General features: G+C 41.7%; 4 protein-coding genes and 1 non-coding gene across 5 annotated transcripts; 2 read left to right on the top strand and 3 right to left on the bottom strand.

The window, feature by feature from the left end:
• Positions 1-446: 446 nt before the first annotated feature.
• PCYB_011412 lies at positions 447-519 on the bottom strand. Its single transcript has one exon. It is a non-coding gene; the product is annotated as a tRNA-Thr (tRNA).
• Positions 520-1278: 759 nt separating this feature from the next.
• Positions 1279-3842, bottom strand: PCYB_011410 (DNA mismatch repair enzyme; the record flags this gene model as incomplete). The annotated part of the gene is made up of 2 exons (XM_004220647.1): positions 1279-1596; positions 1629-3842. The coding sequence occupies 2 exons, from the start codon at positions 3840-3842 to the stop codon at positions 1279-1281; spliced, it is 2532 nt and encodes an 843-aa protein (XP_004220695.1).
• A 1077-nt stretch (positions 3843-4919) lies between these two features.
• Positions 4920-6698, bottom strand: PCYB_011400 (hypothetical protein; the record flags this gene model as incomplete). Its single annotated transcript, XM_004220646.1, has 2 exons — positions 4920-5101; positions 5162-6698. The coding sequence occupies 2 exons, from the start codon at positions 6696-6698 to the stop codon at positions 4920-4922; spliced, it is 1719 nt and encodes a 572-aa protein (XP_004220694.1).
• Positions 6699-14369: 7671 nt separating this feature from the next.
• Positions 14370-20009, top strand: PCYB_011390 (erythrocyte membrane protein; the record flags this gene model as incomplete). Its single annotated transcript, XM_004220645.1, has 1 exon — positions 14370-20009. One exon carries the CDS (start codon positions 14370-14372, stop codon positions 20007-20009), a length of 5640 nt encoding a protein of 1879 aa, XP_004220693.1.
• Positions 20010-22825: 2816 nt separating this feature from the next.
• PCYB_011380 (60S ribosomal protein L37) lies at positions 22826-23101 on the top strand (the record flags this gene model as incomplete). Its single annotated transcript, XM_004220644.1, has 1 exon — positions 22826-23101. A coding segment is annotated over one exon (276 nt), but the record flags the coding sequence as incomplete, so codon positions are not given.
• Between the last annotated feature and the right edge of the window lie 449 nt (positions 23102-23550).

The following is a 23550-nucleotide window of genomic DNA, read 5'->3' as shown; positions in this document are numbered from 1 at the left end:
TCGTATGATACTTCTTTTTTTCACAATAATTATTGGCATGCTCTTCTGTCGGTGTGCCTGGCAAGGAGAACCAGGTGGAAGAGACTGAACTGGGTGAGACTTGACTTAGCAATTTTCGTCGGGGACTGCCAAAAAAAAAAAAATAAAATAAACGGAGTGCCAACATCATGCTGTGTTAATTTATCTTCGCACGCAAAAGTGAGTCGTTCGTTTGGAGAAGAAGCACTTATTTTGGCGGCCCACTTGCGAAGAAACCAACACGGAGGTAAAACCGTCCCCGGAATTATTATATTAACAAATAAAACCTCCATACAATAAATAATATGTAAATCCACTTTTTCCTTTTCTTATCACGCAAGAAAAATGGAAAAAGGATTTATTTTTTAAATCTTCTCTAAATGCGGTTATTATTTTTTTTTCTTTTTATTCCTTTATTTCATAAAGAGAGCCTACAACCGGATTCGAACCGATGACCTTCCGCTTACTAGGCGGATGCTCTACCAACTAAGCTATGCAGGCATATGCATACATTTGTGCGCAGACTTTCCATAAGCAAAAGGAATTATAGCCAAATTGGCAACTAACTTATGTGAAAGCATTTAGTTGTTATCGTAATGCTCCTACTGCGAGTGAGTCCATGTTTGTGCCACCTTTGGCTAATCCAAGTGGACTTACTCGGTAGTCACTATGTGTTTTCCATTTTCACTTTTTTTTTTTTTTTTTCCTTTTTTTGGGGGGTTTTCAACTCGACAGGCGACCAACAAACGGGCCGGCGTATCTGTCATTTTAGAGTTTAATTTGGCTAAAAAAAAGAGGCAAATAAAATGCTGCGCCAAAATACTGCACCAAAATATTGCGCCAAAATGCTGCACCAAAATACTGCACCAAAATATTGCGCCAAAATGCTGCACCAAAATACTGCACCAAAATACTGCACCAAAATATGTACACCTCTTGTGCGGCCATTTGCGCCGCTCCTTAACAAGAAGTGCATGCTAAAGGTGGGCGACCCTTGTTTGCCCCTCTTCGATTTTCGCCTTCTCCCATTTGGCATCTCCCCTTTTGGAGCAAGGCCACACAGAGCAGAAGCAGCGAAAGGACCTTCTCCTCATTTGCTTCACCCATATTAGCATGTTGCCAAACGGGTTGATCTTTGCCCTCCTCAGCTTCAACAAGCGCGCCACACGTTAGTATAGCAGCTCACCCTAGCAGCTCACCTTACCTGCCCACCTTACCTACCCACCTTACCTGCCCACCTTGTTGACTGCCCCCCTGGCACTACATCTCGTGAAGCACCTCCCTCAGCGCAGCTTCCTTCTGCCCGACGTGCGAAATGAACCGCTCCTCATCTGTGGCGGAAAAAATGCCTTGCAACAAATCGTGTGTTTTTTTTTGCGCGTCCGTCTTGTGCACATCGTCCTGATTAGTTCCCGTGAGCTTGGTTCGAAAGTAGTGCCTATTTTCAACAGACTCTAACTCCTTGGATTTTTCAAAGGCCTTGTCGATAACGTTTTGTGGCAGCTTGGCTATCTGAGCCACGTGTACTCCGTAGCTCTTATCAGCATAGCCTTTCCTAATCTCGTAAAGGAAGGAAATCTTTTTTTTTCCGAATCAATTTTGGCCCCCACATGGTTGTTAGTAGCCCCTTGGTATTCTTCTTCCAGATTGGACATTTCGTGGAAGTGAGTAGCAAATAAACAGAAGCATTTTATTTTGTTAAGAATGTACTGAGCCACAGCCCAGCTGATTCCAAACCCTTCATAAGTGGAGGTACCTCTTCCCAATTCGTCTATAATGACAAGGGTATTCTCATCTGCATTTTTGATAATGGCTGAAATTTCTATCATCTCGGAAAAGAAAGTCGATATGCCTTTAAGTTGAATATCGGACGAACCCACTCGACACATAATTTGAGAAAAAATTGGCATTTTAGCATAGGTGCAAGGGACGAAGCACCCAATTTGCGCCATTAAGCATATCAAAGCTATTTGCCTTATGTAGGTACTTTTACCCCCCATATTTGGACCCGTTATAATGTTCAACCGTTTGTCTGTCTTATTCATATGTACATCGTTTGGGATAAAATTATTCATTAACAAAAAATTGGACTCCACGAGGGGGTGTCTTGATTCTATAAGGTGTAGTACCTGCCCATTAGTCTCTACAATAGGTCTAACATAAACGGATAAACTAGAAGCACTGATAAAGGCGAATGCACAAAGTACGTCAATCTGTGCAATCAGTTTCGCCAATTTTGTCGTGGGTTCCCAGTAGGATGAAGCTACCTGGATGGCCTTACTAGCTAGCTGTTCCTGTGATAAGTTATAATCTTGCAGTATGTAATCATACCTTTTGCACAGATCCTTCAGCTTGTTAGTAGTAAAAAGTATTTCACTTTTATTCATCCTCATTTGGAAGTACGTTTTTTTTCTCTGCTGAATTGAAGACATATCCTTCTTAACAGCTCTAAATAGAAACGTATTCACATTACAATCGACTAATTTTATATCTTCCTTTGCATTCTTTGCATTATTCTTTTTGGTAACTCCTTTGAGATAATTAATATCGTCTTCTACTTCTTGTCTGTGGTGCTTTATCATTTGTAGTATTTGGTCCTTTTCGCTAGCTAGCTTTTCTAGTTGTTCGTCAAATTTACGAGATATTAAAAAGTTGTTGTTGCATAACTCGTCGAAATCTACCGTCAGTTCGATTAGCTTTACGAAAGAGTCCAGGCTGATGAGTACCTCCTTCAGTGGCATGAGAAATTTTTTTTCCAACGTATTTCTGTACTTTCCTTCGTAATCATTTAGGCAGTAGTAGATCCTTTTCGACACCACCACCGAGTCGTACATTTTAACCAAGTCTTCTAAACTGCACGCGTTTTTTCCCCCCCCTATTTTGCTACCACCCATTTGGCCACCACCCATTTTGCGCGCGCCATCCACTTCTTCCCCCTCTACCGTGGCACTGTTAACAATTTTTAACTTTTTAATTATAACATCCAGATCGCTAATCTTTCGAAGATAATCCGATTGTATCATGGACCTCATCACTCCATCTTCTTTTAATATGCTGACCATGTCTAGTCTCTCATTAATTTTAGCTTCGTCCCTTATGGGATGCATCACCCATTGAAGAAGCTTCCGTTCCCCAATCTTCGTTTTGCATTTGTTTAAAAAGGTGAAAAGAGTTAAGTTGCTACCTCTGCTGCATTTGGTTTTCTTCTCTCCCAACATATGCTCCGCATGAACATTCAACGCGATGGTAGCTGCCATGTCCAGTTTTAGGTATCGATTTATGTTGTAGTTTGTTAGTACACATTTATTTGTGGCACTATAGTCATTAAGGAGCTTCATATATTTGACGATGCTATTGAATGACCGACAAGCCAACTGCAACTTAAAAAAGGAGATGCAATTCTTCACATCTTCTGTTGGTTTTAGTAACTTACTCAAATCATTTTCCATCGAATACGTGTTGTAAAAATCATTCTTTCCTAACTCACGATATTTAATTTCACATAAACTTAGAATTAGTTTTATCCTTTTGTCGTCCAGTTTATCATTACTTGAGAGATATAGGAAGCATGTCGGTCTGCACTGTATCAGCATAGATTCTAAAATGGTGAAGTGTTCATTTTCGATGTATTCGCATAGGGAGAACTCATTCGTATTCATGTTATAGATGCAGATTCCTGCGTACTTGATGTTGTTTTTTGTTTCCATGTTGAAGCTCATTACTGTGGGGGAGCCCACGTTGGCGTCCATCGCGGGGGAGTCAGCATCGGCAGCCTCCATTGAAAGGCTCCCCACCGATGGGCTCCCATTCTGGGGGTCCCCCATCTTGGGGAAAATATCTTCGCTCATTTTGGCAAATCGGAAGGGGCAGTCGTTATGAGAGGTAGCTCCGAGGTGGTTTCCGAGGTGGTTTCCGAGGTGGCTTCCGAGGTGGTTTCCGAGGTGGTTTCCGAGGTGGTTTCCGAAGTGGTTTCCGAAGTGGCTTCCTAAGTGGCTTCCGAAGTGGACGTGCCAGCTGGGTGTACCAAGCAGTAGTGATGCGCGCGGAAAATGTTAGCTTCGCTATTGCACAGAGTGGACTACTCAGTCCCGCAACGCGTCCTACACCAAATTAACGTTGCGCGAAGGGAAAACAGCCAATTTTCCTCGCAGATGTGTAAACAGTATGGGCTACCTTCTCCATGCAAAAAAAAAAAAAATATCACGGTGTTTAAATGAGCTTAGTGAACTTTAGCGGTGGGAGAGAATGTTATTCCTCGCCGCGTCGCATTCATGTGCGTGTATTTACACGGCATGAGCTTATTCTCCGCGGAAATCGCAGCACTTACAAATGTGTAGTTTTTTTTTTTTATTTTATTTATTTTTTTTTTTTTTTCCCCATGGGTGGATAAAAACAAACGCGTCGAAAAGTTCACAATTTTTTCTCCACAGGCTCGACGCTGATATGCTACATTTGGCAAAAATTCTCGCATAATGTAGGAGAAAAAAAAAAAAAAAAATATTTTCTATTTTGTCTTATTTATCCACTCAGACGACAAAAGGGGGACACACAATGGGTCCATTTCAAATTGCAAATGAGAATGAAGGTGCGTTCCGTCTGTTCTTCAGATGACGGAAAAATGAGTTAAAAATTAAAAGCGGTGGAAAAAAAAGAAATTGTTCCTTCGTATATTAGTGCATACGTATGCGCAGCTAATGGAGTTACAAAAAAAAACAAAAAAGGGTACGCTGTCCGTATAGCCATGTTCACTGTCCTCCAAAATACAACTGTGTACGGGAAGACCTCTCACAGAGTAGCCTAATATGGGAACCAAATGGCCATTTTTTCAAAAGGCAGTTCAAAAGAAAGTGTACTAGGAGAGAATAAAAAGGAAGACATTACTAAGTTCACCCGTGTGAACCTCATCCTCTCTGTTCCCTTTTTTGTATTTCTACATCGATGGTAAAAAACGCCATTGGGGAACTTCCACCACTTGTGCATTCCCATTGGGGGAAGCGCCTTCTTATGTACTGTTGTAAAAAGAAAAAAAAATTCCTCTCTAGCACAGATTTTTTGCAGTTCCCATCTGCGTTATTTTTGTTACCTTGCTGGTGAAGTAACAAGTAAAAATGCAGCACTTTCAAAAAGGGGAGATGCACAAAACTGAGAAAATTAAAGTTCCTGTTTGGAAATAATTCTTCCAAGCTGTTTACCCTCCTTTGTGTGCATTTGTCTATATTTGGGGGGAGCTCTCCTCTGCGTGGACAATCTGTTGCATTGTTGTAGCTCCTGGGGTTACGCTTAGGCATTATCCCCCCCATGCAGTGTTGAAGTGAATCATTGGTGTTACATATTTTCGTCGTGATGTTCATTTCTCCACTCCATTTATTCCACTTTTGTATGACTCGTTCAGGCAATTTCTGCACAAGGTTGTTCATAACATATATCAGTAGGAAGCACTTTTTCGCGAAGGACAAACTGAGAAAGTAAGACTTACTCCTCTGCGTTAGCAAAATAAAGTCATCCTTTTTTACATTTTCCTTCTTGGGTGCATCATAACTCGACCAGTTAAAATGGGAAAAATGGTTCTCATATAACCTTTTGAATAGCACTAATGTGATGTAGGTGCATAAAATGATGGGAGAAATATTCCCCTCGATATTACCCATTACATACGAAGAGGATAAGAAGTTTATTAGGCTTACTAATAGCCTATCTATAATTTTTTCTTCCTTGTGAGAAATGTCACTGTCAATATTGACATGCGTCAGTGGTGAATCCTCTACTGGTGAGTCAGTCAAGCGAAGCAGGTACGTTTGTATGACGTGAAAGTATCTATTTATAAAACATTCATAGTAAAAATGCAGGTCACTCTTGGACAGGTAAAACAGCATCTCGCTAATTTGACATATGGGTAAAGGGTTTTCACTTTTATCGCGTTGTGAGTGTAAGCTGGTTGGGGACCACTCAGAGGCTTCTCCACGTAGGGAACTGAGAGTAGGCCTCTCCAAATGGAATTCCAAATAACTTGCGCACAAATGTAGGTATATAAATTTGTTCACAAACGGGAACGGACTTATCTGGTTGGCACAGAAGCAGTTGTACACCTTTGACAAAAATTGCACATCACATGGTGCGTTCTTTTCCCTTTTACTTTCCAAACCTTGTGGTGTTACATAATTCATGGCATCACAAAATTTGTGCAAATTTTTTAACCTTATTTTTTGCTGTTCTTCCTGATTGAGCTTTTCCAAAATGGACGGCACGCATAACTGTAGACAGCATAACAGCAAAAGGTTGTGCACAAAATGATAGTACTCATTTTGGAAAACGTATTTGTACTTATAAATGTTACACTCGGACAGGTGATTTATGATGTATTCCTTTCCAAATTTTAGTAAGCTATAAATGGACGCATTGCTGATTATGTAGCATACGTGTCTCATCAATTTTTTGCTAAAGTAGCCATCTTTATTTTGCAAATAAAACAGCTTGAAAGAGTCGTCCAAGCAAATATGCAGAGCGTAGTTACGAAATAAAAAATCGTAATACCCGTTGCAGTTAAAAAATTTATTTTTCTCCTTAATTTTGGTAACTTTTTCGATTAAGGCCTTAACAATTGTGTTTTTATATCCATCGTTGTTTGAAATTGTACCCCCCTTTCTGATAGATATCACCACGCAGCCTGCCCTCTTAATCATTATTTATTGCTTTGTGTTGATAAATTGTGTATAACACTTCCGCACATATTTGAAAATAAAATGGATAAGCGTACGTGGTGCACATGCACACAAGTATGGCAGGCAGTCCTCCCAGCACACCTTGCTATAGTGAGCTCGTTTTCTGCTCTACATTTGGAGGGGGTCATTTTATTCCTTTTTTTTTCATTTCTTTCATCGTTTTGAGATACCTGTTGGGTGTATTTATCATGTTCCTTTCTTTTCACACATTTTTAACCATTTTGCAGTGCTTTGGCTGCCCAATTTGTTTTGCTCTACATGTTCATGATGAAGCACTTCATAGAAGAGAAGACGATTAAGTAGGAGCACGGGGGGGGGCACGTGAAAAACACAAAAAATGAGAAACACATCAGACTGATCTCCCCTTTTGCATTTTCCCAAAAATGGGATGAAAAAATAAAGCCAAAATGCTTCTAAATGGGGAGATACAAATGAAATAATGTAGGGGAAAAACTACTTGACCCATGCGGCCTTTTATAAAAAAAAAAAAAAAAAAGCCAAACAGGTATGCTAGCGAGCTACTATTTGGTTAAAAAAAAAATTGCCTGAACGGGTAAGGTGAAATGGCAACTACTATTACAGTTACGCATGGGAAAACGTTGTCGTAGTGCTGAGCCACATAAATGCAACTTGAACAACGATGCTACTTAAAGTGTATAAAAAGGTAAAGGGATAAAGGAAGGCCATTTTAAACTTTTTATATGAAGGAAAATTTGTAAAAAGCGTCGTTCTGCATTGGACCAGTTTGACAAATGGAATAACTGAGGAGGAGAAAAAAATAACACCTCTCTTAAAGAATAGCAAGTAATTTTTTTCCCCTAATTTGGAGAGGATGGAGTTGTAAAAATTCGTCTATATTGTTCAACCAAGCGATACACTCCTATCGCAGTAGGGTGAAAAAGAAGGGCTTAGACCTATTTCTTTGCGTTTCTCATAATTGATGAAATGGGCACATTTATGTGTGCGACGCTTTTCAAAACTGCTAACGTTGTGCAATGTGTGTGTTTACATAGCACGATGTTGCTGCTGAAGTGGGCAAATTAGCCCCTCCAATTTTGCCCATGTGACGTGCGTTTCGCGCACATAAAATCAGCACAGTTGTTTGAGTACATGCACAACACGTACATTATGCTTTTATCCTTTTTTTTTTCCCAATTTTTTTCTTGGTAGCACAGTGTACTACTGCTATCCTTTTCAAATAAGAAAAAGAACCAAAATGATCCTTACAATTTTTTTTGTCAATCTTTACCGCGCAGTTACGGCTTTTATGTTGCGGTCGACATGACATGCATAAAGGCGTGTGTCGATATGTCCACTTTTAACATGGTGATTTAATAAAGGTCAATTTTGCAGAAAAAATTTTCGCAAATCTTCTTAATGGACGTGGATGTGAAAAATAACTAACTTGTGGTAGCAACTGGGGAAAAGAGAACATGAGCGTTGAGTTTTTTTTTTTTTTACGTGCCGCTATTTTCACTCATTGTACACAATTTATGTGTAATATTCGTACAGTGGCTAGCGAATTGTTGGACCTTTTCATGGCATACGTACGCGAATTTACCCGCGTGTGCGCGCATATACATGTGTTGGCCAACGCGTGTATGTTCTCATTTTACACACCACTCCTGCGAGTGTACACAGCGGCATGACAACTCCTACATACGTACGTACACGCGCACGATTAAAAATTAAAAAACTTTGTGCATATGGAAGAGAAACAAACATGCGCTAAAGGAGCAAAGGAGATCAAAAATTTCACTCGAACAAATAACATGCATAGCCGAATCGGTTATCGCTAAGAAGGTGTTTAATCATGCTGCGCCGCGCTGCTTCACGATGCTGTATAAATATAAACACATATTGTACACACGCGTGGGTGAACAGTGGAGCTTATGATCCGGTGGATTGTAACCATTTATTTGTGAAAAAATTTGCGCAATTTTTAAAAATTGCAAGAAAGGGATTTTTTTAAAAAGTTCATTGTGATTTGAAAAAGCGCTTTGGGTTTCATTCGGGGGAACGCCCTTTCGTCTTTCACTTTGTAATTTTGTTGTTTGCCGCTTCGCAGCTTCGCAGCTTCATAGCTTCACAGCTTTGCATTTTCCCACGAGGTGTTGAGGAAGACGAACTTCACTCATTTGTTGACCGCCCCATGGTCTTCTTTTATTGTTACACGATAAGCACTTTTTCCTTATTTATTACAATTATATGCAGCATTGCTGGTGCCTCTTTCCACCAACAGGAGAGATGCCTCAAACATTGTGAGCGCACAGGCCCTTAAGGCGCAGAGTATGTGTGCGTTGCATGGTACTTATCATTCCGTATGTATCTATCGTACACATATGGACGAATGCATAATCATTTTTGCTTTTTGTGATTGCTTATGTTTGCCCAATTTTTTGCTGCGTGAATCCCCGTGGGTGCCTTCACTCCGCACATTCAAAAAAAAACATACCAACGCAACTGTGCTGTGCCATGCTGTAATGTATATGTAGCTTATACGTGCTGTTCCAATGCGTATAATTTTAAAAAAATGGCCTTTAATGCAAATTACATGGTTAACGGTAAAAAGAGGTATAGATAAATCGTACACATTTTTTTTTTAATTGCTTTTTTTTTTCCTTTTTCCTGTTGAAGTTATGCTATTTTTTGATCCACAATTTTCAGCCCCATATGCCCTCCATACTTTTTTCACTTTTTACATATTTTTCAAGTTGATACGAACACATTCGCCTTTCATTTTTTTCCCATCGTAAGGCGAGTCCCCCGCAATGAGGATGCATTAAGTGCTAAATTGAGTAGCGGCAAGGGACGGAAGTCGGCCGGCACGTGTATTTTTGTCAATGCAGAACGCGTTCCAACGTTATCTATAAACGTATGATTATATGCGCGCCGTTCGTACGCGATAAATGTACCACAGCCGAACGTACATAATTATTTGTATTCGTATGACGCGTGCGCAACGAAGTGTGACCCGTCCGTTGATAACGCTGTTTTTATTCGCCATCATTAAATGTGCGCTTGTTTCTTTTAACTTAAGCAGTGTGCCTTTCCCCTTTCCATCCCCCTTGCGAAGCAAGTAGTAGCATTTATCGCCCTACATATAAACCCCGCGCGTATGCATACTGCACATTGTACATCACATACGTACATATATATACATACGCATTAACACATTAGAAGCTATCCCGCCTTCCTTTTCAAACCTTTGTTAAAATTTTGTTTGTTTTGTTTCATAATTTCTCTGCATGTAAAGAAGTGACCCCCGCGCGGCAAACCAGTTTCGCGGGGAACGGAATGACGTGCCTCGTGCGATTAGCACGTTATTTATGGATGCCCGCATACCTGCGTGAGAGTATATTATTGTACCTACGCGCACGTGCCTTCACGTGGCATAATAATATGCCTAGTAAAAATACGCGCATATAACATGAACAACATAACGTATATACTTTAAATGCATAATTGTATGTCCCTCCCAAGAGCGCAGGCGATTTTATCCATTTAATTGTTCCTACTAAATGGTATGCATATTACTGTGGCCTTCACATGGCGCGCGTATAAGCATGCATGTATACCGCGCGACGCGCATAGGAGCAGTGCGCAAGTACATATATTCATGCATCGTTTTGTATGACACTCAGTCCTTCGCGCGTATAATATTTTACTACATTATATGTATTGCGCGTATAATATTTTACTACATTATATGCATTACGCGTATGCGTACCGGCCGCGGACTTTTATGCATACCGTTCGCACTTGTTGAGGAGCGTGCTTAATCGTTTTGCCCCTATTTTGGCAGTTCCCCTTTGAAGTTCACTCGGAAGGGCATAATATAATATGCATATAATTCGCATATAATAATATACATAATATTTATATACATTTTATATACGCGTAGAGGGCGAAAAAAAAAAATTTGCGCATTTGCCCAAGTACGAAATATATATATACGTATATGCAGCATAATATTATGCGCATAATATGCACGTAATGCGTGCTATGCATTTATGCGCATGTTCCCGTGCGTTTACGCAAAACTCGCTTTGCTAATTAACGATACGCCCGTAGATATATATGCTAAAGGTTTACTCATATAGTATATAATATATAGTATATATATATATTATTATATGCTATGGATGCGGCGCACCAAGTGCGAGAAAAATAAAAGTTACTCTTCAAATTCATGCACGATTTTTTTTTTTCTCTGTATTTTACCATTTGATAATAAAATAAGAGGGCACGACTTTCTTTTTCTTTAGCGCATTTTTTTTTTTTTTTATGCCTTCCTTGAAATACGGCGCAAAAGGGATGCTTGAATAAAGCGCACGTAAAAATGTACTTGCCAGGTTATGCATGTTAGGTGTCACCATATTACGGTATGTAATGCATAATGTTACGTATTATATATTATATGTATTATGTATGATATATATATTTATTATATTATATTATATACATATACACGTATGATGGAAAAAAAAAAAAAAAACAAAAAGGAAAGCACGTCAAAGAGTGAGATTGCGTTTTGCTGCGCGTATAAGCGAGCAATCGTGCATGTTAACATGTTTCTGCGTAGGTAAAATGAGCATATATATAGCGCATATAAATAGCGCATATATAATGCATATATAACGCATATATAACGCATATATAACGCATATATAACGCATATATAACGCATATATAATGCATATATTAACGCATATGCATAACGATGCGTTTGTATAGCGTTACGTATGCATAGCATTTCGCCTGCATAGCAAATGTTGGCATATGCCGATGCGCGCATTTTCTTCACTTGTAATTAACCATTACTTACATACGCGCTGTGCCCGCTTTGACATATATCAATGTTGAACGTTTAATTTGTAAAGCGAGGTCATTCAATTTTGTAAGATTCGCGAGAGTTTGCGACAATTCATTCGCGACAAATTAAATTAAGCGTTATAACTGCAGCAGTAAAACATATGTGTTTCATTTTTTATAGGAAGCTGTGAGTTTTTTTCCATGCGTACATTCTTTTTGTGAACGCTCCCAGAAAGTTTGTAATGATATTTTAGCGAGTTTATAGTAGCAAATGCGAGCGTTCGTGTTTGCCTGTGGTACATATTTGTATGTACATTTTTGAGTACATTTTGGGCCCCTTCCGGGTGCTTCCCTTTGGGTATACCTTCTTGGGGGTTACCTTCAGGGTATACCTTCTGGGTGCTGCCCTCAGGGTATACTTTCTTGGTGTTACCTTCAGGGTGTTACCTTCAGGGTGTTACCTTAAGGGTGTTACCTTAAGGGCGCTACTTCCTTGGTACTGCCTTCTGGGCACCCCCCCCCTATGTTCACATTTGCACATGTACGGATGAGCACATGTACGGATTAGCACATGTACGTGTCGAATGCTGCTCCTTTTAAAATGCTTGCTGCGAGCATGCTAACGCGGCTGTGCAATGTGCGATTAAAGTACTGCTCCACGTGATGAACAATTGCAGTGATATATAACGGCTAGAGCGAGTAATTTTGCTGGCGCGTGAAGAGGCATGTAGGAGTGGAGTGTATACATGCATACGTACATGATAACATGCACGTTGTATGTACGCTGCATGTACGCTGTATGTACGCTGCTTTATGTCGCTTCACACCGCTTTACGTTGCTTCACACCGCTTTACGCCGCCTTACGCCGCTTTACGCCTCTTCACACCGCTTTACACTGCTTTACGCCGCTTCACACCGCTTGACGCAGCTTTGCGCGGCTTTACGCTGCCCGATCCCGCCTGCGCGCACATCGTACCTCTTTACAGCATAGAGGTACCAAAAGAGCAACCCCCGATTGTAGTACCTCCCCGCGCGAACCGTGCTTGTTTTTACTCTCTTGTAAGATGAACGAGTGAATGAGCCATCGAGTATTCGCGCGCACGTGTGTATGCATGTATAAGTATATAGATGTGCATATACCCCACGTATATGCGTACATATATGTATGTGTGTACATGTGCATACCTCTGTGCGTGCGGACGTATATGTGCCCCCTTTTGTATGTTTACCGCGCGTACATGTGCTAAATGAACGTTACGAATTGTTATAATTAAGAGGAACAAAATTGTTTCAACTTTATCCCTTCCTTCCCCCCTTTTACAAGATTGTTTTATTTCTCCCCTCCCTTCGTTTCATTTCTCTCCTCTATGTATTTTCATGCTTATAATTTTATGAGCATACAGAATATGCCATATTGAAAGGCTATATACGCGCAAGTTTGTGTAACGCATTAAGGGACCATATACGTGAACGCGAGCTCCCTGCGTGTATGCCCCTCTGTGCGTGTCAAAGTCAAGTCCGTACTTAACAAGGGTGTATGCCCCTCTGTGCGTGTGAGCGTACGCGTAGAGCCGCGCGTGTGCATGTGTTTGTACAAGTATATATATATAAATATATATAAATAAATATATATAAATAAATATATATATATATATACCTACACTGCATATGCTGTATGTGCACATTTTGTACACACATACGCACCCAGGCGCGCGTACACCTCCCCATTTATGCGAGTGTATGTCGCCGCGTTGTGTGCCACCTCTGTTCTGTGCACCCTCGAATGTAGAGAAGGGGTCTACACGGTGCCTTACCCCCAATTGTTATGTATACCCAAAAAAAAAAAAAAAACAACAAAAAGCAGTAAAAAGCAAAAAACAACAATAAACAGTCACAAAAAACTACAATAAACAGCCACAAAAAACAACAATAAATAGTCACAAAAAAACAACAATAAATAGTCACAAAAAAACAACAAAAAATAACAAAACAAAGCAAAATAATAACCCCCCAAAAAAAAAAATACAGAGAAAATATGTGAGAAGAGTCAAGAGCGCTTGTGTTATGCCATCCTCATTAAACAACTTATTAATGAAATTTAAAAAAAAAAAAAAATTCACATTTTATCCCCTATTTTAATATATACCGTTGCTGCACGACCACTTTAGCATATCTTTTAATGTTTCCACTACGAGAATAAGGAAATGAGAAAATAAAAAAAAAAAAAACAAAAACAAAAAAAACAACATACATACGTGCATATATGCGTACATACTTACATATATGCGTACATACGTACATAGTTACGTAGACTTTAAAAAAAAAGATTCGTTGGCGAATGTGTGCGTGTCCACGTTCAGCCTTATTGTTTGTGCGCCTGCATCACCGCCCGTATGTCCACACATATGCTGGTGCGAAGGCATGAGTGAAAAAGCTGTCCGAAACTGCAGACCACACATGTGCTACGTATTTTACGTGCGAGAGCGTACATGACAGAGAGGAGTGCCATGTTACAATAGCACGCGTGTGTATGTGTAAGTAATCGCATGTACCTGACTGACCCAGCAGAGATTTCCTTCTCAGCAGGAACTCGTACAGGTATATTTTTGTGCGTCCTTACATGCTCGCGTCAACCCCGGTGCTATACTCCCCTCTGTGTACATAATCGTACATATATAAACGTACCGACGAGCATATACATATACATACACACCTGTATGTGTATAGCCCCCTCCCGATTGGCGTCGCGTCGCTCTGTCCCATTTTAAACAATTCGACAGTCTTTTTAAATATTCTCACCTGAAAAAAAAAAAAAAATGAACAGTAGCAGAGAGAACAGCAGCAACGGTGCAAGCAGGAAGAAGGCTGCGAAAAGCAACGGAACAGCCAAAGGTAGTGACGAAAAAATTAAAGACAGCGGAAGTGTAGGTGAGGAGAAGTGTGACGAGAGGAGTAATGAGTTGGAACAGAATGGAAATGAAGAGAGCCAAGCCAAGTGCGTGGCAAGCGTGAAGAAGGAGAAGGAAGAAGATAGCAGCACTAATAAGGGTGATGAACTGAAGGTGGAGGAGGGAAATCAGGATGATAATAATCAGAAGGACGACAAGGAGGAGGACAAGAAAAAGAAAAAAAAAAATAATAAGCTTCCTAACGCGGATGGCGTAGACAATGGCAGTGGCGCTGCGAGGAAGAAGGAGAATCAAGACGCGGAGGGAGGAAGCGTCGAAAAGGGAAAGGCCGAAGAGGGCAGTAATGCGTCTGCCATCACGAGTAACGACAATGTTAGCGGTGCCGCCGCCGGTAGCGGAAAGAGCGGCTCATCCCAGGGCCAAGGAAAAGGCGTGAAGGAGAAGAAGCCTGGGAACAAGTCGGACAAGAGCGACCCCTCCGGAAGCAGCGCCTACTACGGCAGCTTCACTGCGAACAACGACTGGAGGAGTGGCAAAAATAGCAGTAACGGAAATGGCAATCATGGAAATGGCAACCACGGCAATGGCAACCACGGCAATGGCAACCACGGTGGTAACCTCGAAAGCGCGAAGAACAACGGGGCGGTGTACCAGTACCCGAAAGGCAACCACGTGAACGGTGAGCACCCAGCGAGTAGGGACAAACAGAGTGATTACAACAGTGCGGCAGCGAAGGATCCGAGTAAAAAACGAAACTTTGTTAAAAGTGAGAGTAAGAACTTCGACGGAGGATACAACGGCAGCGCCATCAACGGAGGCGCGAACAACGGAAATGTGGGTAGCTACCCAAGTAAAGCGAACTACAAGTATGACTACAAGAGTAGTAAGAATAACTACAACATGAAGGGGGGAAAGAATTACAAAGGACCTCCTCCCCCCAGCATGCTCAACAGCAATGTTAGCGGTGGTATGAGTGGCAGTATGGGTGGGAACTTCAGCGGAAATTTCAGCGGTAATGGAAGTGGCAACATGAACATCAATAGTCACAATAGTAGCTCGTTGAACTACGACGGGTTCAACAACCACGGCAGCAGTAATAACCCTAATGACGGCATGATGATGGACCCCATGAATAACATGGCGATGTATAATAGTAGCAACTCCAATTATAATTATCTGCCGAACTATGGCTGCAATTATCCTTATAGTTATTACGTGGACGATAATGACAACAAGAATGTGGAGTTATCTAATTATTATTCTTCTAGCAAAATGTACGGAGGGACGTCTTCTTCCGGCGGGGGTGCCGCCACTGGCAATAGTGCTGGCAATAGTGGTGGAGGTGCTACTGGAGGTGCTAGTGGAGGTACTACTGGAGGTGCTGGTGGAGGTACTAGCGGAGGTACCAGTGGAGGCGCCTCGGGGACACCCCCCCCCGCAGCGGCTTCCTCAGCCGCAGCCGCTTCCGCAGCATCTTCCGTGGCCACAACGGGAGCAGCCGGACCGGACGGTTACAACAACGATGGCAATTACGATGCCCGCTTTAACTACAACAACATGGTAAACGATTTCTACAATTATCTCCCCTTCAATTATTATTACTACAATATGAATAATATGTACTTTGGAGGATCGAACTATAACCCTAATGCACACAACGCTTACCATGAGAGCATGAAAAATCGAAAGAGTAAGAAATACCTATATGAGAAGAATAAGAAGAAAAATTACAAAAATATGACCTCATCAAATATGTATAGCGAAATAAAGAACAGAGTGATAGAAATTTTTAGGAGAGAAAATATAATGACAGATGATTACTTGTTATACTTTATGTACAATAATGTGAAAATTAGCATTGACGTGATTGCCAAACATCCCTATATTTCCCCTCTTGTAAGTAGCAACACACAAAATAATACGATAATATTGGCCAACGTGTTAAACGATTTGAAATGCATTAACTTGGGTAAGAAGGAGGGTTCTGGAGGGGAGACGGACAAAGTGGAAGCAGATGCGGATGGTGCCAGTCCACAGGTGACCAAGCCACATGTGGTCACTACCAATGGGAAAGAAAGCAATAATGGTAGTGCCAACCATGTGGAGTTGAATGACACATCGTCGGCACAAGACGGAGAGGTGAAGCAGCAACAGGAGGGGGAAGAACAGGATAAAGGAGAGGAAGACAAGAAAGTTGTTATCGTACCATCAGTCGATGGAATCAATGCGGAGGGTTCTGTGAAGGAGGGTTCTGTGAAGGAGGGTTCTTCACTTAAGAGGGAGGACAATGTGTTACAGTCCGACACGAGTAAGCTGTTGGTCAAGAATGACGTGACAGAGGCAAATGGGAAAGATGGCACAGTTGCTGACGAAGCGACGGATGCAGCGGGAGGAGGTAGTTCCTCCTCTCCTGGAGAAAAAAGCAAAAGTATAGAAGGTAAAAGTAACGATAAAGGTTTGGAGAAAGGATCAACTGACGTGGCGAAAGGTGGGGCCGACTTGACCACCAACACAAATATCGTCTTTGAAGAAGACAACAAAAATTTCTTGCTGAACTTGAATAATAAACGAAACGTGATCATTATTAGAGATATCAATTCGCACTACATCAACACGATTAAAAGCATCGTGCTCAGCAGTCCCAATATCCAGCCGACGGACGTTCTGAATATCAGGAATGACGTGAATAACACCATCTTTATCACCTTGAGGAATGAAAAAAAAACGGAGTCCCTAGCGCAATATTTGAAGACCAAATCTGTAAATGATAAAAAATTAAACGTTCGAATTAAGACCACACAGAGGATACAAAATATTATAGAGAATAACATTTTCAAGTCGGCCGGTACTGCTACCATGCTGGGGAGTAGTAACAATGTGAATAGTGGCAACCAAGGAAACCACCACAGTGGTGGCGCTGCTGCTGGTGGCGCTGCTGCTGTCGGTGCTGCTGCTGTCGGTGCTGCTGCCGCTGCTACTGCTGGTGGTGCTGCCACTGCTGCTGGTGCTGCCACTGCTGCTGGTGCTGCCACTGCTGCTGGCAGTGGGGGTAGCAACACGAACGCGGCCGTCATGGGAACGAACGGAAGAAGTGTCATCAACGGTGTGAGTAGTGCCTCCGGTATGAATGGAGGAAGCACACATGGAGGTAGTGTCGCAGGTACTACCGGTGTTGGTGCTGGGTCCATCTCCTCAGGAGTAGTTGGATCTTTGAATTCGATCCCCCCCAATGGTGTGCCTCCCATGGCATCTTCCTCCACCACGGGTGCCGGTGGGTCAACCACCACTAACAACGCAGCAACGGCGACACCGAACGGCAGCATCTCAGGAACAATCGGTGCCAGCCATTTAAGTATGATGCCCAATTCAGGAATGCCTATGGGACCTAAGCAATACATGAATTTTAACAACATGTGTTATATGCCCAACACGATGAATGGCTATGATAGTAGCATGTATGGTCACTGCAGCTCAGCGAGCAATGCTGCTTCGAATTTCGATGCCTATTTGAACTATTACAACTATGGCATGAACAGTGCAGCGTACAACATGTATCAAAATGTTAATTTTTGTGATTCCTTCGGTGGAGGGTATAACATGTATTCGAATGCATATGGTCAGATGAACGAAATGAAGAACAAGCATAGTTACAATAACAACAAAGGGATGAAATATTCAAGGGGAGGAGGAGGAGGTGGTGGTGAGGGTAACAATATGGGAAGAATTAACGACAATAATTTTAACAATACCTCTATGCCGGGTTCAGTAGGTGCCGGAGCATCCCAAGGAGGTGCAAACGGAGCGACTAATAACGCACCCGGCTATTTTGCCAATGCATACAATAATTACAACAATGCTTTTAGTAGCATGTATGTCAATAACATGCACAGCGGTAATATGCACAGCGGTAACGTGCACAGTGGTAACATGCACAGTGGTAACATGCACAACAGTAACATGCATAGCAGTAACATGCATAGCAATGTGTATCATGATGGGGGAGGAAACAATAAAGGGGACAAGTATGTGGATGATGTGAGGAAGTTCCATCTTGTGGATAGCATTAGCCTGAATGAGAAGAGCGGAGGGGCGACCAGTGGCTCGGGGACATCACACCATCATAATCGAATGAACAAAGGTGCCAAGGATGCCGATAATGGAAAAGGTGGGATGAGTGCTTCAGCCACGGGCAGCAACGCGAATAGTAAAAACAACCGAGGTGCCGCCAACGAAAACGGAGGCAGTGGAGGGAAGAACAACAGAAGTAGAAGCAGCAGCAACTGTAACAGCAGCGCGTACAACGGAAATAACAACAATAATAACAACAACAGCGGGAACAATAACGGCCATGGCACGAGCAGCAATAGCAACGGAAGTGGCAACAACAGAAATGGCACTAATGGGAGTGGCGGAAACGGAGCGGCGAACACCACCAACCATGGGAGTGGAGGTGGGAGTAGCGGAAATGGAGGAAGCACGGGAAGCGGAGGGAGCGGCAACAACTGCAGCAGTAATAATAAGAGCGCCATGAAGACGAACGGCGAGTACAGCAAAAATGGTAGCAAACTCATGGCGAGCAACAACAAGCTTAATAAAAAGGACCCCCTCGTGAGGTACGACAGTAACGGTAATAACAGCGTGGGGGCGAAAAATGAAAACAAAGCGCTTGAAAAGAAAAATGGGAAAACTTATTATAATAAAAAAAACAGTGCAAGGAAAAGCGGAGAGAAAAAGAGCGAGAACAAGAAGAAAGACGACTCGGCTGCTGTGTCCACAGACTTGACCAGCAACGAGCTAGCCAAAATGAAAGACGAGAGGAAGAAGGACAGTTCGAAGCTGAAGGACGATGATAATTGCAGCGAAGTGGCCAATCAGGCCGATCATAATCCACATCCGCAGCAACAGCAGAGGAAGAAATCGCTCGAGATGAGCGAAGCCTGCGAAGTGAATGAGGCGGAGGAAGCGCACCCCCTCGCGCAGAACGAATTCGAAAATGACACCAGCGTAGAGAAGAACAAGGAAAACAGTAATCATAATGAGGAGGAACATGGAAAATGCACCCAAGTCGAAAAGAGTGAAGAGGATAGCAACCAAAATGATGATGTAAATGTGGAGAAAAAAAATAAGAAGGATTCTCTTGCAAAAAGTGAGCAGCCGGGTAGCAGTGATGCCGCCAAGGACCACTCCAATAGAGTGTCCCCAAGAATCAGCGCTGCGAAGAAAAATTTCGCGAACAAAATTGCCACTAATAAAGACAAAAATGCAGTCAACTCGGACGAGAAGAAGGCGCCAAAGAATAAGAACAAAGTGGAGGACGCGACTGTAAATGGTGGCATTGTCAGCGTAGGCATTGCGGCCAATGACAACGGTGCCAGTGGCAACACGCAAAATAGGAAGAAGTACTCCTATGTGGACATTATGGATTCGTGCAAAAAACTAACCAACGTTGATGCCCCGCCTGAGTGCATAGACAAGCTGATGAAGGAGAATGTCTCCCTTTTTAGGAAGCGCGATGATCAGTTTTGTTGGAAGTTAAACGTTTTTTAATTCGCGAAAGAGTGGGGAAAAAAGAAAAAAGGGAGAGAAGGTGAAAAGGGGTGGGAGGCCCCTCTTTTAGGGGCAGTACCACCTGCTTGAGCGATATAGACTGTTTTACACGTTTTTCCCCATTTTTTTTCACTTTTTTTTTTTTTTTCTTCTTTTTTTTTCTTTTTTTTTTTTTTTTTTTTCTTTTTTTTTTTTTTTTTTTTTCTTTTTTTTTTTTTTTTTTTTTTATTTTTTTTTTTTTTTTTTGCAAAATTACCCATCTGCAACTGTGCCAATCCTCGTGTGCATCATGCATATGGCAAAGCGACATGTAGTAAAATGCCTCATGCTAAAGCTCGAAATGGATACCAATTGAAAGAAGTGTAATTGGAGCAGTAAAATATGTGCAAACGGCGTACGTGCTACGTTAACCATGTGTGCAAAGAGGGCAAAACGTTGGTCAAAAAATACAGTTTTGCTGAGGTGTTATATAATAAAACCCCTGTGGAAAGATCTTTTGGGTTATTTTTTTTTTTGTTCCCCGCCGTGCAGTTTTCCCCATTTTGCATTCCCCAACAATGAGGCATTAGCCGTGGTGGTGTGGCCACCCTCATATTTTGCTCATTCCGATATTTTACGCTCATCATGCGTTGTTCTTTAACGGTCGTATTTTCCGCATTCGTTTTGCCTTTTCCTTTGCACGCCCCCTCTTGCGTCTACTTGGGTGAAACGCTAAAAACGTTGGTGGTGTGAAATGCGAAAAGGGTTACTCCACTACGCTGAAAATGTAAAATCCATTTGGAACCGAACCATTTTTATCAAAAGGGGGTATGTACAAAAAAAGATAAACTGCGCAATGTGGGGGACATATAATTATAAATTCGGGGGCGGGGGGATGATTAACCTATCGCAACTGTTGCACATTAGTTGGTGACTGAGGTGGTCAATAAAGGATGTTCATAGCAGGGCTGTAAGAAGTTGTGGCTTCTCATTTTTCTGTTAGCTGCCCGTTAAAAATGAGCTACCGCTGCATTATGCGAAGTGGTAATATGCTGGGTATATCGGCACGTTGTTTAGCAAAGGACCTCAAGGGAGAAGAGTCATGATTAAGAATACGGTAAGCGCACCACCCGAAAGCTCCGTGTGAACCTGGGAGCATTGTGCCATTTCACTACATTGGGTTATTCTACTTAATGCACATTTCAATCTAAATATTTTTTTCCGTGATGTGAGAAAGGTTGCCATTAAATGGGATGAAATTTATTTACATTTTGTAGAAAAAGAATATAGGACCTGTTCATAATTTTTTTTTCCGCATTTTTAAAAAAAAAAATTGGAATAAAATTACCTCGAGTGATTAAGAGGGAGGGGTCAAACAGGTTGGTTAATTTTTTCGACCAAATGGGAATAATTGCTTCGTAATGAAAAAAAAAAAAAAATAGTTATTTTTCTCAACTTTTTTCGTGAAATGGAAATTTACGAATATTTGTGTATATGTATACTTTATAGGTGCCTTTTTTGGTACCATCCCAGGGGGTAAAAAAAAAAAAAAAAACACTCCACATGAGGGTTGCGGATGGTGGGGCACATGTATATATAATACAATATAATATAGTATAATATACATAATGCGCTATTTTTGCACCACCCCCCCTCCACCATTTTGAGGGCGCAAGAAAATATAACCCCCTGGTGTAATGAACAAGATTTAAAATGTAAAGCGGTGCAGTGCCGCAGCTGAAGCGAAGTAGGGGTGCTTCACCCACAGCAGGTGCGTACTTCGACCTAATGCCAAAATGACAGCATATGTGGAAAGCGCGCCATCATAGAAATTTGCCCTTTTAGGGGTGCTACAAAATGGGTACCCCCCAACATATAAATATGACGTATATTTTGCACGTCGGGAGGGGAGTAATAATTATTCATATATGTACACAGCTGACGGGGTGCTGCTTATGTTATGCTTCATAAAAATAGGGGGATAACAAATGAGGTAAAAACCCAACAGTGAGAAAAATATTGCGTAACAAATAAGCACGTATGTAGCGGTATATGCCCCCTTTTTTCACGCCGAATGAGGAAAAGAAATATGCGGAGGCACATCAGGGTTTGTGGGGAAAGGCACATTTCCACGGTGCGAAAAAAGCGAACCGTAAGGCAAAAATGCACGTACGTATAAATATATGTGCTACGTTACGCTCCGTGTAGAAGGCAAACCCGTTCATATGCCATCATCATGGATGGGAGTTTTCTCCACCTATTCAACTTAGCGCCTCCCGTAACCCCTCCCAACCAGTTTGCAAAAATAATTTGCCCGGCACAGAGGGCAAGCATAACCATACGCAAGAACGTGCCATACCATACATACCATACTATACTATGCATACCATACTGTACATACCATAGCAAAACCCATTTGCTCGCGTTCGTCCCACGCACGAAGTGCAAGGTTTAAAAAAAAAACCACCCCAATCGAAACCCCGTTATGAGCGTTTTTACCGTTCCTCGTAAAATATTTACGTTTTGACCATTATCGTATCGCATTGTTTAAAAAAAAAAAAGGCGAAGCGTTTTTTTTTTTTCCCACGCACAAAAGCAGAGAAAAAGAGAAGTTATTTCAGTTTCCCTCGTAAAAAAAAAAAAAAAGGCAACAAAAAAACAACAAAAAAGCAACAAAAAAACGACGAAGTTATATTAAGCATACACGCTCTCTATGCAACTGACGAGAATATAAGTAAAACAAGCATAATTTACTACAGTCAGCGCGTGACAACAGCTCGCCGTTCGCCGCTTCACCGCTTCGCCTCTTCACCGCTTATACCATCGCCACGTAAACAATGGGTAAGGCAGGAAAGGGAACAGGGTCATTCGGAAAGCGAAATGGAAAGAGCCACTTCCTTTGCATAAGGTGTGGAAAAAGGAGTTATCATTTGCAAAAAAAAAAATGCGCTTCATGCGGATACCCCAGTGCCAAGAAAAGAAGATTTAACTGGTCCATCAAAGCCAAAAGGAGAAACACAATTGGAACGGGCCGATGTAGATATATTAAAACGTTGAGAAGGAAATTGAAAAATAAATTCACCGAGGGAAGTACCCCCAAACCGAAGCAAAGATGATTTTGATGGGAGTCAGATGGGTAGGATTTCCTTGCGGTATAGTAAAAACGCCCTCAGGAGGAGCTGCCATAGAGGGGAGGGGCGGAAATTCCCACGGTTTGTGCGAGTACTCATTTGAGAGATTTTTCTGAGAAGGTTTCCTAGATTAGAAAGTATTGAACGGTGGATATTTAGTCGCTTGGCACCGGGGCTACTGTAGCCGCCTTGACTCATGCTAGGCAAATCACCGGATGAAAAAACGCAGACAACGCGGAAACCACGTCATATGAAGGAGGGAGATTATAACTTCTGAATTACGTTCTAGACCCTTTGCCCCATCGAAGTTGTTTCTTTGCGGTCACGTTATGCATATACAAGTTTGTATATTCGCATATGCATTCACATATGTGTGCATGAGCGCATATATATACGCTTGCTCAGCTGCCTGCCAAGGCGGGGTTACTTTT

The sequence above is a fragment of the Plasmodium cynomolgi genome, chromosome 1 (genome assembly GCF_000321355.1).
Source record: "Plasmodium cynomolgi strain B DNA, chromosome 1, whole genome shotgun sequence".
Lineage (NCBI taxonomy): Eukaryota > Apicomplexa > Aconoidasida > Haemosporida > Plasmodiidae > Plasmodium > Plasmodium cynomolgi.
Note: the sequence above shows the minus strand (reverse complement) of the source record. Positions and strands in the feature narration are given on the sequence as shown.